Source organism: Antechinus flavipes, chromosome 1 (assembly GCF_016432865.1).
Source record: "Antechinus flavipes isolate AdamAnt ecotype Samford, QLD, Australia chromosome 1, AdamAnt_v2, whole genome shotgun sequence".
NCBI classification, from domain to species: domain Eukaryota; kingdom Metazoa; phylum Chordata; class Mammalia; order Dasyuromorphia; family Dasyuridae; genus Antechinus; species Antechinus flavipes.
In genome coordinates, this window is record NC_067398.1 from 522,963,539 (window position 1) to 522,976,162 (window position 12,624).

Here is a 12,624-nt window from a genome sequence, read left to right on the forward strand (position 1 = left end):
GAAAACAAACTATAGACCATTTTGATGAAGAAACACCAAGAAACTTTTTCAGAGATGACAGTCATTGGACAACAAAGATGTCTTTATAAAACAGTGGAAGTAATATGAAACTGAAAATAATTTTGTTTAAGAAAAACTAAGCATCAAATAAAAGTGAACATTTTCAATGCTTGTGTTTTTAGCCTTTAAGACTGAACAGAATGGTTACGGACAATTTTAGTTAGTAAAAATCTTCTGATGAAATATTGGTCTCAGAATTCATTTTAAGCTTGTATCAAAGTTTATTTTTTTTTTGTTTTATTGATATTGTTATTATTCTTGTGGTTTTCTAGTTCACAATCCTCTCTGATTTAGTGGAAATTTTCTTCTACTTTATCATCACATATTTCTATCCTTAAATAATATGACACTATATTTAGTAATTTTTTTTGGTAATTTTTGTGATTTTGTGGTTTTTGTGATTTTGTTATTTGACATTACTTCAAGCATCAAAGACTGAAAAAATCTCTGCATCTCCATATTTAGTATTGATGTATGTTTTCATATTGTAGAAAAATATGAAGTTTAATAACTTTTGAATAGCTGTGAGTCAATGTCTACTCTGATTTGGAATGACCCTTGGGTTAAAAAAATAAGGAGAAACTTTCATTTCAATTTATTTTAGTATGTTGATCTTTTTCATTATTACTCAATTCTTTTGATTTGCAAATACACAGCATTAACATGCTGTCAATGACTATTAACATAAATAACAACTGATTTACCGATGCGTTATATTGTCTTCTAGAGTTTTATATTTTATCCAGTCATTGAAGTCCCATATTCTTTTTCCAAAACTACTTACTTTTGTAGCAGCAATTAGGAATAGGGCTAGAAATATAACCAATTTTGGTTTAAAAAGAAGTAAGTCTTTTTTTTCCCTCTTTGTTACCTAAATAATTATATAATTATTTAGTTAGTTCTTTGCTTTCTAAAATCAAAAGTGATAAAAACAAATCTGCTTAGAATCTTTTCTGATAATTATCCAATAGCAACAATAAATTTTAAAGAGAGTTTCATAGTTTTATTTTAAAGCACCAAAGTGATAGATATCAATGATTTTGTGTTTAGCAAGCTAAGTATGAAACTACTCCATGATTTGTAGTTTATTACATGACTTTTTTTATACTATTAAAACAAATACAATTTTTTATTAAAAAAATAAAAAGCAAGAAAGAAAAGAAAAAGGTTATAATACAGTGAATTTAAAAATGAGTTCAATTCTCCCCCCAGGTTGATTATATAAATTTTAAAAGACCTATTCTTATAATTATTATCTCAAAATAATTTACTAAGGGGATATACAAATTCTTTTTATGTCTTTATCAATCTCATGTTACCTCTGAAGATAAAAATTTGTGACATTCAATTCACTTCTGAATTTTATTTTCTCATTTCTTCTTTAAAAATGTTTCTTTGAGCAAATCACCACTTCCCAGTTCACTTTCTCCTGAAAGATCAACCTTATACATCAAAACCAATTTTAATTCTGTTTGATTCCATTCCACAAACACCTACTTCCCAGATTATAATGAATCATTTCTCTCTCCCCTAACTATTTCTAATATATTCTTTACAACACTTCCAACACTCACTAAAGAGTACTTTGTGTTATCATTGATTTTTACATGTACCAAACATCTGTTATCTGTCCAGTTAAGCTATAAGCTCTTTGAGGACAGAAACTCTGCTACTTCCAGCTCATAATATATCTTCCATAATAGTTAAATGTTCAGTAAATGTTTGGCTGCTACTATTGTGCGTCATCATAGAATTTTGAGCTAGTTAATATCCAAAACAAAAACAAAGCCAAACAATAACAATAATAAAAATTAAAGTAATGTAAGCATTGATGATTTGATTTCTAGGCATCATCTTTCTACTACTGAAAAGAGCAAATTACCCCATCTATTAATTAACTGAACACCTTTCTGAGTTACTGTCACTGAAACAACAATCAGTTGTACTATGGAGGCATATATTCTAATAAGAAGCTTAAGAAGGTGGATCTTTAGAAGAGATAAAGTATGTTATAGACATACTTTGTCTTAACTGCTTCCCTACCTAGCCCAATTCACATTATGTATTACCATCTTGGTAGGAATTACCAGAATTCTGCAGTCCACTTCTTTAGATTTCAAACACAAAGGCCCCCTATATGTTGAGACAGTACAATATAGTAAGAGAATTATAAAATGGCTGGATATAGGGAGGATAGATAGATAATAGATAGATAGATTATTAGATAGTCATTTAGTGTTATTTTACAGTCTCTGACTAAGAGTTCTTTAGGAGAATTGGGAGAAAAACATTCTTTACAGAAAGAAGAGAAACCTTTCTGAAGTTTGAGCTGTCATTTACTTCCAGTAACTCTAACTAAATTGAAAGGGTAACAATTGATGAGCATTGTTTCCTAAAGCATTATTTTACTTTTAGTACCTTTATATGATTTTCAGTTTGATATTTTCTTGCTTATAGAAAAAAAAAAGAAAGTAACTATTTCATCCAAAAATTTCCTTTTTATGTAGATGCAAATAAAACTTTTTTAGAAAGAAAAAAAAAAAAAACCTAACTTTTATGTTGCCATTTTAAGAGGAAGAAGTTCAAGGTTTCCCCTCCTCCTCCATTAGATATAACAAGCTCTTAGAAAAGTGTTATATATACTCTTTGTAAGCTTATTTTCTAATTCCAGATAAGATTTTAAAACCTGAGGTCCTTGTAATCGTAGTTAACAGGACAATAAATAAAATTCAATCGTTACTTCTTCAAAGTCTTGATATTCCGTATGGGATCGTTTGCCATTTTGGATCATTCTCTTAAGGAACATTATAATTAGACACATGCGCATGATTTCTTTCTTTGTGTGGATCGTGAAAAATTCCTTGGTGTTTTTTTTTTTTTTTTGGGGGGGGGTTGTTTTATGTTATTGTTTTCTTTTTTGGTGCTTCTTGTTTTGGGGGTTTATTTCTTTTGTTTATGGTTTTTAATATGTTTGCATTTGGTTTGCGGTAAAAATCAAATCTGAATGGAACAATTGTTGTTTAAATAAATTATCTCTTGTGTTCGCCTCTTTTGGTAGAAATATTGATCTTATCTTTTCCCTGGCTCTAAATATACGAATTGTGATTAAAATCCTCTGGAAGAGTTACAGTGTCTCTTACGAAGCCCGAGGCAGAGAAAGCAGTAGAAACAAGAGGGTGATGATTGGCAGACAGAGATTTATACTTAGCGAAAATTGTGGGGCGAGGAGCAAGATAAGAGTTAGGAGTCGGGTGATGTTAGTAGTAGGAGGCAGTGTCTTCGGAGCATCTTCAAGCCAGAAAGCAGAAGAATAAGAAGACAGCAAGAAAGAGAAGGCTAGGAAGAGAGCTTGTTCTTCCCCACCCTCCCCTTTCTTTGCTCCCCTCACAGGGGAGTCGGGATGGTGCGGTCCAGCCAGCTGTGGAGCTGCTGAGTGATGCTGAGAGCCCGTGGGTGCCCGGGGCGGCGACAGCAGAGGGGGGAGCAAACAGCTGGCGGAAGAGCAGGCAGAAGCGCTCTCCCTCTTGGCAGCGGCGGTGGCGGCAGCAGCGGCGGCGGCGGCGGTGGTAGTGGCGATTAATTGGAGACGTGGAGTAGGTGAAGAAGGGAAGAAGGGGAGGAAGGCTTTCCCTCCACTCTATCTCCCCCATTCTTTCACTGCCTTGGTCAAAGCTGGGGTACAGAAACCCAGACGCTTGGCTGTCGCCACCGCCTCCTCTTTCAGCTGCTGCTGGCTGAACTGCTGGGGCTACTGGACTAAGGAGTAGCAACAGCACTGGTGGCAGCGGCAGCAGCGCCCTGCGGGAAGGGAGAGATCAGTGGAGCCACTGGCTGCATTGACTACACACACTCAGCAGGAGCAGGACAGCAGCAGCGTGTTGGCTGCTGTTCCTTTGCTGCCTGGATGCTAGAGCTTCCCAATCAGCCTGCCACGGGCACCCTAAAGGAGGGGGAAGAGGAAGAAGAAGGATCTGGACATTGGGAATAGGAAGAGGAAGAAGAAAAGCGACAAAGCGCTGACCATGGCCTCCAACTTTAATGATATCGTCAAGCAGGGCTATGTGAAAATCCGCAGCAGGAAGCTTGGGGTGAGTTATTTTCCTTCATCCTCTCTTTTCTACCTGCTTTTCTCTTTGCCATCTGCCGTTTGATACGTGTGCGATTGCAGGCGAGGTTTGACCAACGCGGGCGAAGAAATTGGAGGAGCTGAGAGACTAAGAGGGGGCGAAGTGGCCAGGGGAGGGGGAAAGCAGTTGCCAAGAGTCGTCTCAGGCTGTCCGCTTGTTGCTTGGCTGGGGTGGAAGCTTAGTGATAGTCTCTACTCTGCAGAAGGGAAGCTCATCAGATCGGGGTGTGGGTGGCAAGCTAGAGCAGGAACCTGCTGTCGTTACTTCCTCTTCTTAGAGAAGAGGGACTTTGCTAGTTTGGACCGCCCAGTCTGGAATTAGATGTAGAGGGAGAAGGTATGCTTAGAGCTTGCTATAGCATGTTCAGTGCCATTAATATATATGATCTATATGCAATAGATGGATATCTATAAAACATGCAGATGTTTTATGTATTTAGCATCAGCGTCTTGTCTTCTTTTCAGATGAATCCTAAAATGTCTTTTTAGTACACTTCCTTTCTTAGCCCCACTGAGCATTTCAAGTGGAAATGCAATCTACGTGTGTAAACACGGATGCAACATATATACAATTTATGAACATACGCATATGGCTCATATACACACGTATGCATACATGTGTGTATGTTTAGGGAGACATGGCAGCAACAACAAACTTTGTTCTGAAATTCCCTTGGTTCTTTTTGAGGGTAGATGTCCTTTGACCTAGAGAAGCACTAAAAATGTCGATCATTTTGAACTAATAAAGTGATCATATGGAAAGATGGAGGGAAAGCAATAAAGGTACCTATCTGAGGTGGGGGGTAGCAAAGTGGATGGAGTTAAGTGGAAGACATAAGCTAAGGCTAAAATCAAGAGAGGGAAAGAAAATGCAGTACATGGAAAGAAATGATGAAGGTGGAAACATATCTAATAACAGAGGGAATATATAGAAAAAATAACACAAGGATGAGAACAATGAGGCAAAGAGGAGAAAAACTAGGCTCGGGGAGACAAGGAGCAATGCCAATAGAGACAGCAACAGAAGCAGACTGGAGTCGGCAGGGAAAAACAACACCAAGTGTTGAGAAGGGAGAACAGTTTCAAGATTTCAGCAGTTGGTCTGTGCCTAGTAGTTTTGAAACTTCCTACTACTGAATGAATATCTCCATAATGTTAGTCCAAAATGAATGAAAGTGTTTATTTCTTTGCTACATGAATAAACGGGCTACAGGGAGTGGGGAGTGGTGGTGGATTATTCTGATAATTTTATTATACAAAAAAAAATATATATATATATATATATAGTTGCCATGGAAGGAAAACATATTAAGATGGTCCACTGTTTCTAGTTATTTTAGAAAGACTGAAAATTAAACAACACCAAGTATTGATTTTCCCCCACACCCTCACCCACTCTATCAGGAACAGTTTCTGTGAATGTGGCAGGAAAACAGGTGTATAGAGATAGGAGGAAGGAAATGCCTGGCGTAGCTTTTAGCGTTCCCGCTGCTACATTTGCCAACCACGGGTTAGGAGCAGTGACTATGCCCCCTTCTGATGTTGATGGTACTGACAACGTTCTGAAGGACATGAGGGGCTGAGCCTTGAACTCCTGAAATATACAGAGAGCTATGTAGGAGAACGATTGAGAAAAGTATTTTTAATGACTTTAGAAATGCAAAGGAAGGAATTAGGTGCTCTTGCTTGAGACAAAAGTGAGAGGAGAAAAAAGTAGAAGAGAAGGTTGGGGGAAGAAGAAGAAGCAGGGAAAGGGTGGGGGGCCGCTGGAAAAAAGAAAGGGGGAAGAGAGATCTTTTACTGTAGTTTCTCCTGCCCTCCTCCATCATTTAGGGTCTTTTCTAGAGTCAAAGAATGTGCCCTATTCTTCTCCTGACAGATAAGGAAAAAAAAATCTGAAAAGCTACTTTCAAACAAGACCTTCTGGAGCTTATCTGCTTTAGATGTAGAGCTAATATTTATCATTTGCAAAAGATGTCAGCCTAGTAAAAAAACACAGGCATCTAAAGAAAGGAAAATCATCATCATAAATTGACCTTTGAAGCCCTTTGTTATTTTGACAAGTATGTTCATACTTTCTCCCTTTGGAATCCCAATTATATCTGTCTTTGTAGATGGCAAATGCTAATGGGTGATTTAAGATCCCAAAGGAAACCCCCATTTTTTGTTGTGTTGCTGGGTCAGGGTGCCTGATAATAAGTGTACGGAATATTGTCTGAAGAATTGATTTCTAGCATGAAATGAATCTGTGATATCTCTGAAAGGAAAGGGGACATTGAACCCCTGAACCACTGTCAAAGCATTGTTCCCCAAGCAATTTCCCCAAACTGCTTCCCAGGTATTCAAATAGAAAGATGAGTGCTTTCATATAAATATATATATATATATACTTCCCTGAATAATAAGGTCAAAACAAAAAAATCAATAGTTGCTGGGTTTCAGGTTACAGTATCACTAGTATTCTGTTGATTTTAATTTTAAATATAAATTTTAATTATATATTACATATTACATGTGTATATTGTTACATTTATACATATATATGTATATACATATATATTGCTATGGAGATTAAATTGTAAAGTATCTATTCTCCACTTATTCTGCATTTAGCAAAATTTTTCAAAGGATAATATCTAAAACTGTTATTAAAGCAATGAGAGTTTATATAGGTATATGATATACATACATGTATATATATATATGCATATACATGTGTGTATGTATATACATGAGTATATCTACATATATGTATGTCTGTATATGTGTGCATGTGTGTATATATAATTTAGGTGACATCATTTTTCTTTTTCTGTCTTGGGATTCTACTCTAAGAAATATAAACTTGGACAATTGAGAGTTTAGCCTGCAAAAAAGAATTTGTCTTGTTTCTTTTTAAAAAAAACATATCTGCATAAATCTACCTTGATTACTTCGAAGGAAAAGAATCATTTATGAATTATCTTTGGATAAATTTTCTACTACTTATAAAATGTAGTTGGAAAAGTTCAACCAATAGAATTTCAGGGAGATTATACTATAACTTTAAAATATAAAACAAATGTCAGGAGGTAAATCTGGGAGCAAATATATAAATCTTTTTCATAAATATGCATATATAAATAGTATAGACTTCTTTGAGAATCTACTTATAAAATGCATTACATAATATAAATGTTTAATATGTATAACACATACCTATTCCTCTCTCTACGTACTAAAATTTATTTTTTCACAAATGTTCATTTCAATTAAAAAGATAAATGTTAATAATTTTCCTTTGGCCTTAAGTTTAAATGTTATATTGCAAATGATATAGACATTTTTAAATGAACTATTCAAGTGTGTTGTAGTGATTTATGTGACTGAATTGTATTAGAGGTGTTTATGATGTCCAAATAAGAATTTTAAAAATCTCCAAGAAAATAGCTTGTAACTCTTGATCCTTAAAACAAATTGCACCATACATAATTCTCAGAAGACAATATAGTTTTTTTACAGTGATCCTAAAGTATTTCTTCTCATAAATTGTGTGTTCTTTTTCAATTAAAAAAAAAAGTGCACTTCTAGAAAATAAGTTTTTCTGTGCCCTTCACAGCAGGTCAAGACTGTCAAAGTCCAGGTGGTTTAATGCATGTTTTAATGTTGTACCAAGGTGATAAAACTTCTCCTGTGCTCTAGGCATCAATCCAGTCCATTACAGAAATTCTTTCATTGCCTTTCTCTTTCTTTCTCTCTTTTATGGATGAAAAAACACTGACTAAGAATCAAACTAAAGATACTCTGATATTCTGCAACTTGTAGAATGGCTATCCCTTAGCTAACTCCAGCTGATGGAAGGACTAAGAAAAATGTCTAACATTGCATGAAATGTACAGGTCAGATGTACCTTAAGTCCTTGAGATAAGATCTTATTTTTATGACCTTGACCTTCATGAGGGTGTGGGTGGGAAACAACAAAGAAAAGCATTGTATTTTGTTTCATGAATAAATTCCCTTACATTTATAAAAACTGATTTTTAAGGTTTTTTTGTTTGTTTGTTTGTTTGTTTGTTTGTTTTTGGTGACATCATTTAATGAATTTATAGTTAAGGAACAATGATGTGAATATGTTAAAGATGTCATTTCCATTTTTTAAAAGCCATAGCCTCATTACATATGTAATAGACCAATACTGTAAAGAAGATGTGTCCTATTTATTTTAGCATTTAAAAGCTTTCTTATATTCTAATTCTACCATGGATCCTGAGTTTTTAGATGAGGATATTATAATTCATAAATCATCATAATTTCTATTCTTCTAGTTTTTTTCCACATGAAAAAGAACACAATTTAAAGAAACACTGACTGCTAGCATTATGAACTTTCTAGCTTTTTACTTGCTTGAATTTACTTATGTATAATCAAAATATATGAGAAGAGAAAGGGTTTTTTTTAAGTTCTTATTTTTGAGTACTGAATAGTAAGGTTAATATGTTATGGATATTTCTCAAAACTTTTGCTGATGACATCATTCATTCATTTCTTGTCTTTATGATATACGTATCCATTATTAACAATTCAGTGACTTGCAGATTCAGATGCTTTGTACAGGGTCCAATTTTTTTGTTGTTGTTGTTAAAGTTTTTTCCTGATCTTTGGATTCTGGAGTGACTTTATAATAATCAGTATTATTAAGCATTGTAGCCAATTAAAAAGTATACTTAATTAGGAAATTCATTTTAAATTTAAAAAGATTTTAAGTTCATTGAAGGAAAGTTCTGTCCTTTATTTTATCACTATTTTCAAAATGCCTACCAAAGGCTTTGCACATACTTAATAAATGTCTTTTTTATTTGAATTTTTGGATAAAATACAAGTTCTTGTTTTAAGAGAGCTTCCATTTTAATTTATAAATATATGGAACGTCAAAATGTCCACAAATATATGAAAATCATTCTTTTATCTTTTTTTATCTGTTTCATGGAAAGCAGTGAGACATAGTGGAAAGAATGTTGGGTATAAAATTATATGTGGAATCAGAGTTGCTTGGTTCATATCTTGATTTTATTATGTACTAAATGTATGAGCTGCAGCAAATAATTTTAGCTTTTTCTGGATGGCAGTTTGTCATTTTTAAAATGAGAGGGTTGATCTCAAGGATTTCTATGGCCTCATAAAATTTTAAATTTGTACTTAAATTATGACAATCCATTCAATAAAAATTAAATAAGTCTTTGAAATAGCTGAGTATTACTGTGTGCATTCTAAATCATTTCAATTTTATATACACACACAAACATATACACATACAAACATATATATGATATAGAAAGACTCCTGAATCCATGAAGGATTTTTTATAAATTTTAACTACAAATTCCATGTGTTTATTAAGTTAACTCTATCAGTATATTCAGAATAATTAGCTATTTATAGCAATGTTTTTAGAATATGGATTATTATTTTAGTGTTGTAGAAGTTAAGCATTTGTTTAACTTTTCATATATTCACTCAATGAACTGTGGTGAAGGTTGTTTTTAAAAAAAAATACTAGATTTCAACATTTTATTTATCATTAGGTACCTGTTATGAATTTGAATCCAGAATGTATCTCCTCAACTATATAATTAAATAGAAATGAAATGGAAGTAATGAATGTTTTATGTTTTTTTGAATTGCAGAAAAGGAAAAATACCAGAAGTATTTGCTACATATTGTATAGATGATGTCCTGTAAATCTGTTTTATTTTCTGTTTTAATACATGTATGTTAATACTATAGTAAATAAATGGGTATATGTAAATGCACACATGTATGTATATGTCTATTAAATAATTATCTATGCCAAGTAGTGGCATAGATAATCTAGCTATTTTGTTTCTGATTCTGATTTATATTTTCATTTGAAGGTGGTATGTGCAATAATTTTGGAATTCAAAAATCTTACCATAAAGTAATAAGCCTACTCAGTGACATTTTGACTGGAAAAACTAGAAAGCCTTTGAGATTTTCAAACCTCCTCCATCTTTCTTACTTTATTAAAAGCATCAGCTCAGAATGTCTTATTCATTACTTTTTTTTTTCTCTTCTGTTCCAAAGCTTCCCTGGGTTACATTGATGATTTGTTTCAAAAAATAAAAACTAAAACCAAAAAAAAAAAAAAAAAAAACAAAAAGATTCTGAGTGATAGGAGCTTAGGGCATAATGAAAAAATAACAACATATTGAAGTGTATCATAATTGACTTCTATCACAAACTATTCTGAAATTATGTTAAACATGACAAGGGGAAGCCTTGTTACAAATGCAGATAATCCCAACAGAATGGTAGTTTCAAAAGACTCCAGATGGTGGGGGTGAGGAGTGAGAAGAAAGGGAGTATATATAATAGACACATACGATCCTTATAAAATCTAAAGATGGAATACAAAGATTATATTTTCATTTTACATGATAGGAAGGAAATTGATAACAATTTCAAATCTCATTCAACTTTAATCCATTCTTCACACAACTACAAAAATTATTTTGCTTAAGCACAGGTCTGGTCAAATGAATCAATTTAACTGGTTCCTTCTTAATTATATGATAAAATATAAAATTCTGTTTTTGGCTCATAAAATTCTTCAGGCTATCCCCAGCTCATCTTTTCAGTTTTCTTCTATGTTATTCTCCCTTACATATTCTATAGTTTAAGCAAAATAGTCTTCTTGCCCTTTCACATTTGGCTCTCCTTATGCCACTCAATGTTTTTGTATTAATTGTTCTGCAACATTTACAATTCATTCCTCCTCTTCCATAATAGTATCCCTTCTTTCATACTGACCTCAAGGTCTACTTTTTTAATGAAATTTTTCACCCTTGACTATTAGTATCCATCTTTTCCAGACTGCTTTGTATTGATTTTTCTTTATTTTGCATATTTGCATGTAAATATTGCATATAACTGTATTATATCCCCTAGTAGAATATAAACTTCCTAAGGACAGGCACAATTTCATTATTGCTCTTGTATCTCCAGTTAACAGAACCATGTCTGTCACCTAACAGGTACTTAATAAATGATTGATGATTGATTAATGGGTTTATCCAATTATTTGGTGAAATGAAAATAGGTCTCAATCTTTTCATCCCACTATCACTTTGGCTCTTCTAAACAAAAACACATATTCCATATGACCTGATTTAATTTGTATCAATTCAGGTATTTTTTTAGCAGTCAGCATGTGCCTATGCTCTATATGTACAAGTAGTCCAGAGAAGTAACATATTAACAGAACTCTATTAGAGGAAGATTTTAGAAAATAACAGAACTAGGCAAAAGAAGTGGGTTTGATTCCTGCCTCACACAGTTATGAACTGACCATAAAGTCTGGTAACTTCTGAAAGCCTTTCCTTCCTCACTCCTAAAATAGCAGAAATAATACTTGAACAAGTTAACTCCTTAGCTACAGTATCATGAGGAATGTGTTTTATAAACACTTAATTAAAGGACTATAAATATACATATGTATACAACATATGTATGCATTATGTATACATATATCTAGTATATGTTTCTAAATAGACACACACAGGAAAACACTATTTTGTCATTCTGTTAATGTAGGAATCTTCCATCCCCTCCAAATCCATTGTTAGGATTCAATATTAAAAGAAACTAATTTCTCACGTTCTCTTTGTTGGCACAAGTGTTGGCTCCTCTAAAAATAAAAGAAAGGAATAAGAGTAATCTCTTAGTCTTTCCCCTTGTAATGTAGTCATATAATGGTACTTTTGAAATGTATTGTTTTCAAAATGATGTCAGTCGTCTCTGTATAGAATTTATGTTCAATTGTTGAAGAAGCTTGATTAAAAAAAAAAAACAAACAAACAAACAACCTGTATAACTGACACTTGTTAACCTGTTAACTTAATCTTAAATGATTAATAATAAAACTATGAAGAAGCTAAAGTCTAGCATATGACATCCTCTCCCTTGAGTGACTGAAGTTTATTCCAAGTACTTATTGATGGGATAATCAAAATAAAATGTTTGTAAAATTTGTTGTATCTAAACCATGTCAATTTTCTCAAGTCTAATATTATGGCCATAAAGGAAATATTTAATTCTTGCTTGTACATCTGAACCATATGGCTTGCTTTTGAAATAAATTTGATTGTAATAGAATGGACTGCTCATATCAGAATAGCTGCTTGAATGCTTTGGAATAAAACTATGGAATCTTTGTTCTCTTTGAATCATTCATGTTTGTGTCAAATTAAAATTCTAATGACATGGAGTTTTATGCCATACTGTGCACACATGATCAAATTCAGAAGATAATGGTTGTCCTTCTTTCTTTTCTTTTATTACACTTAGCTGACTGGAGTACTTGTGTTTAAAAAAAAATTCTCAGAATAAGTTTTAATATTTCTTATATGAAAAAAAATAAAATTAAGAGTGAAATTGAAGTA

The 12,624-nt window shown here is 33.0% G+C and overlaps 1 protein-coding gene across 1 annotated transcript in view; it reads left to right on the plus strand.

Annotated features, from left to right (window-relative positions):
• The first annotated feature begins 2,912 nt into the window (after positions 1-2,912).
• Positions 2,913-12,624, plus strand: part of DOK6 (docking protein 6) — a 725,210-nt gene continuing 715,498 nt past the window's right edge. Inside the window, exon 1 of the mRNA XM_051970535.1 lies at positions 2,913-4,148. Within this exon, the coding sequence (XP_051826495.1) occupies positions 4,083-4,148 (66 nt within the window). The 5' untranslated portion in view covers positions 2,913-4,082. The remainder of the gene's footprint in view (positions 4,149-12,624) is intronic.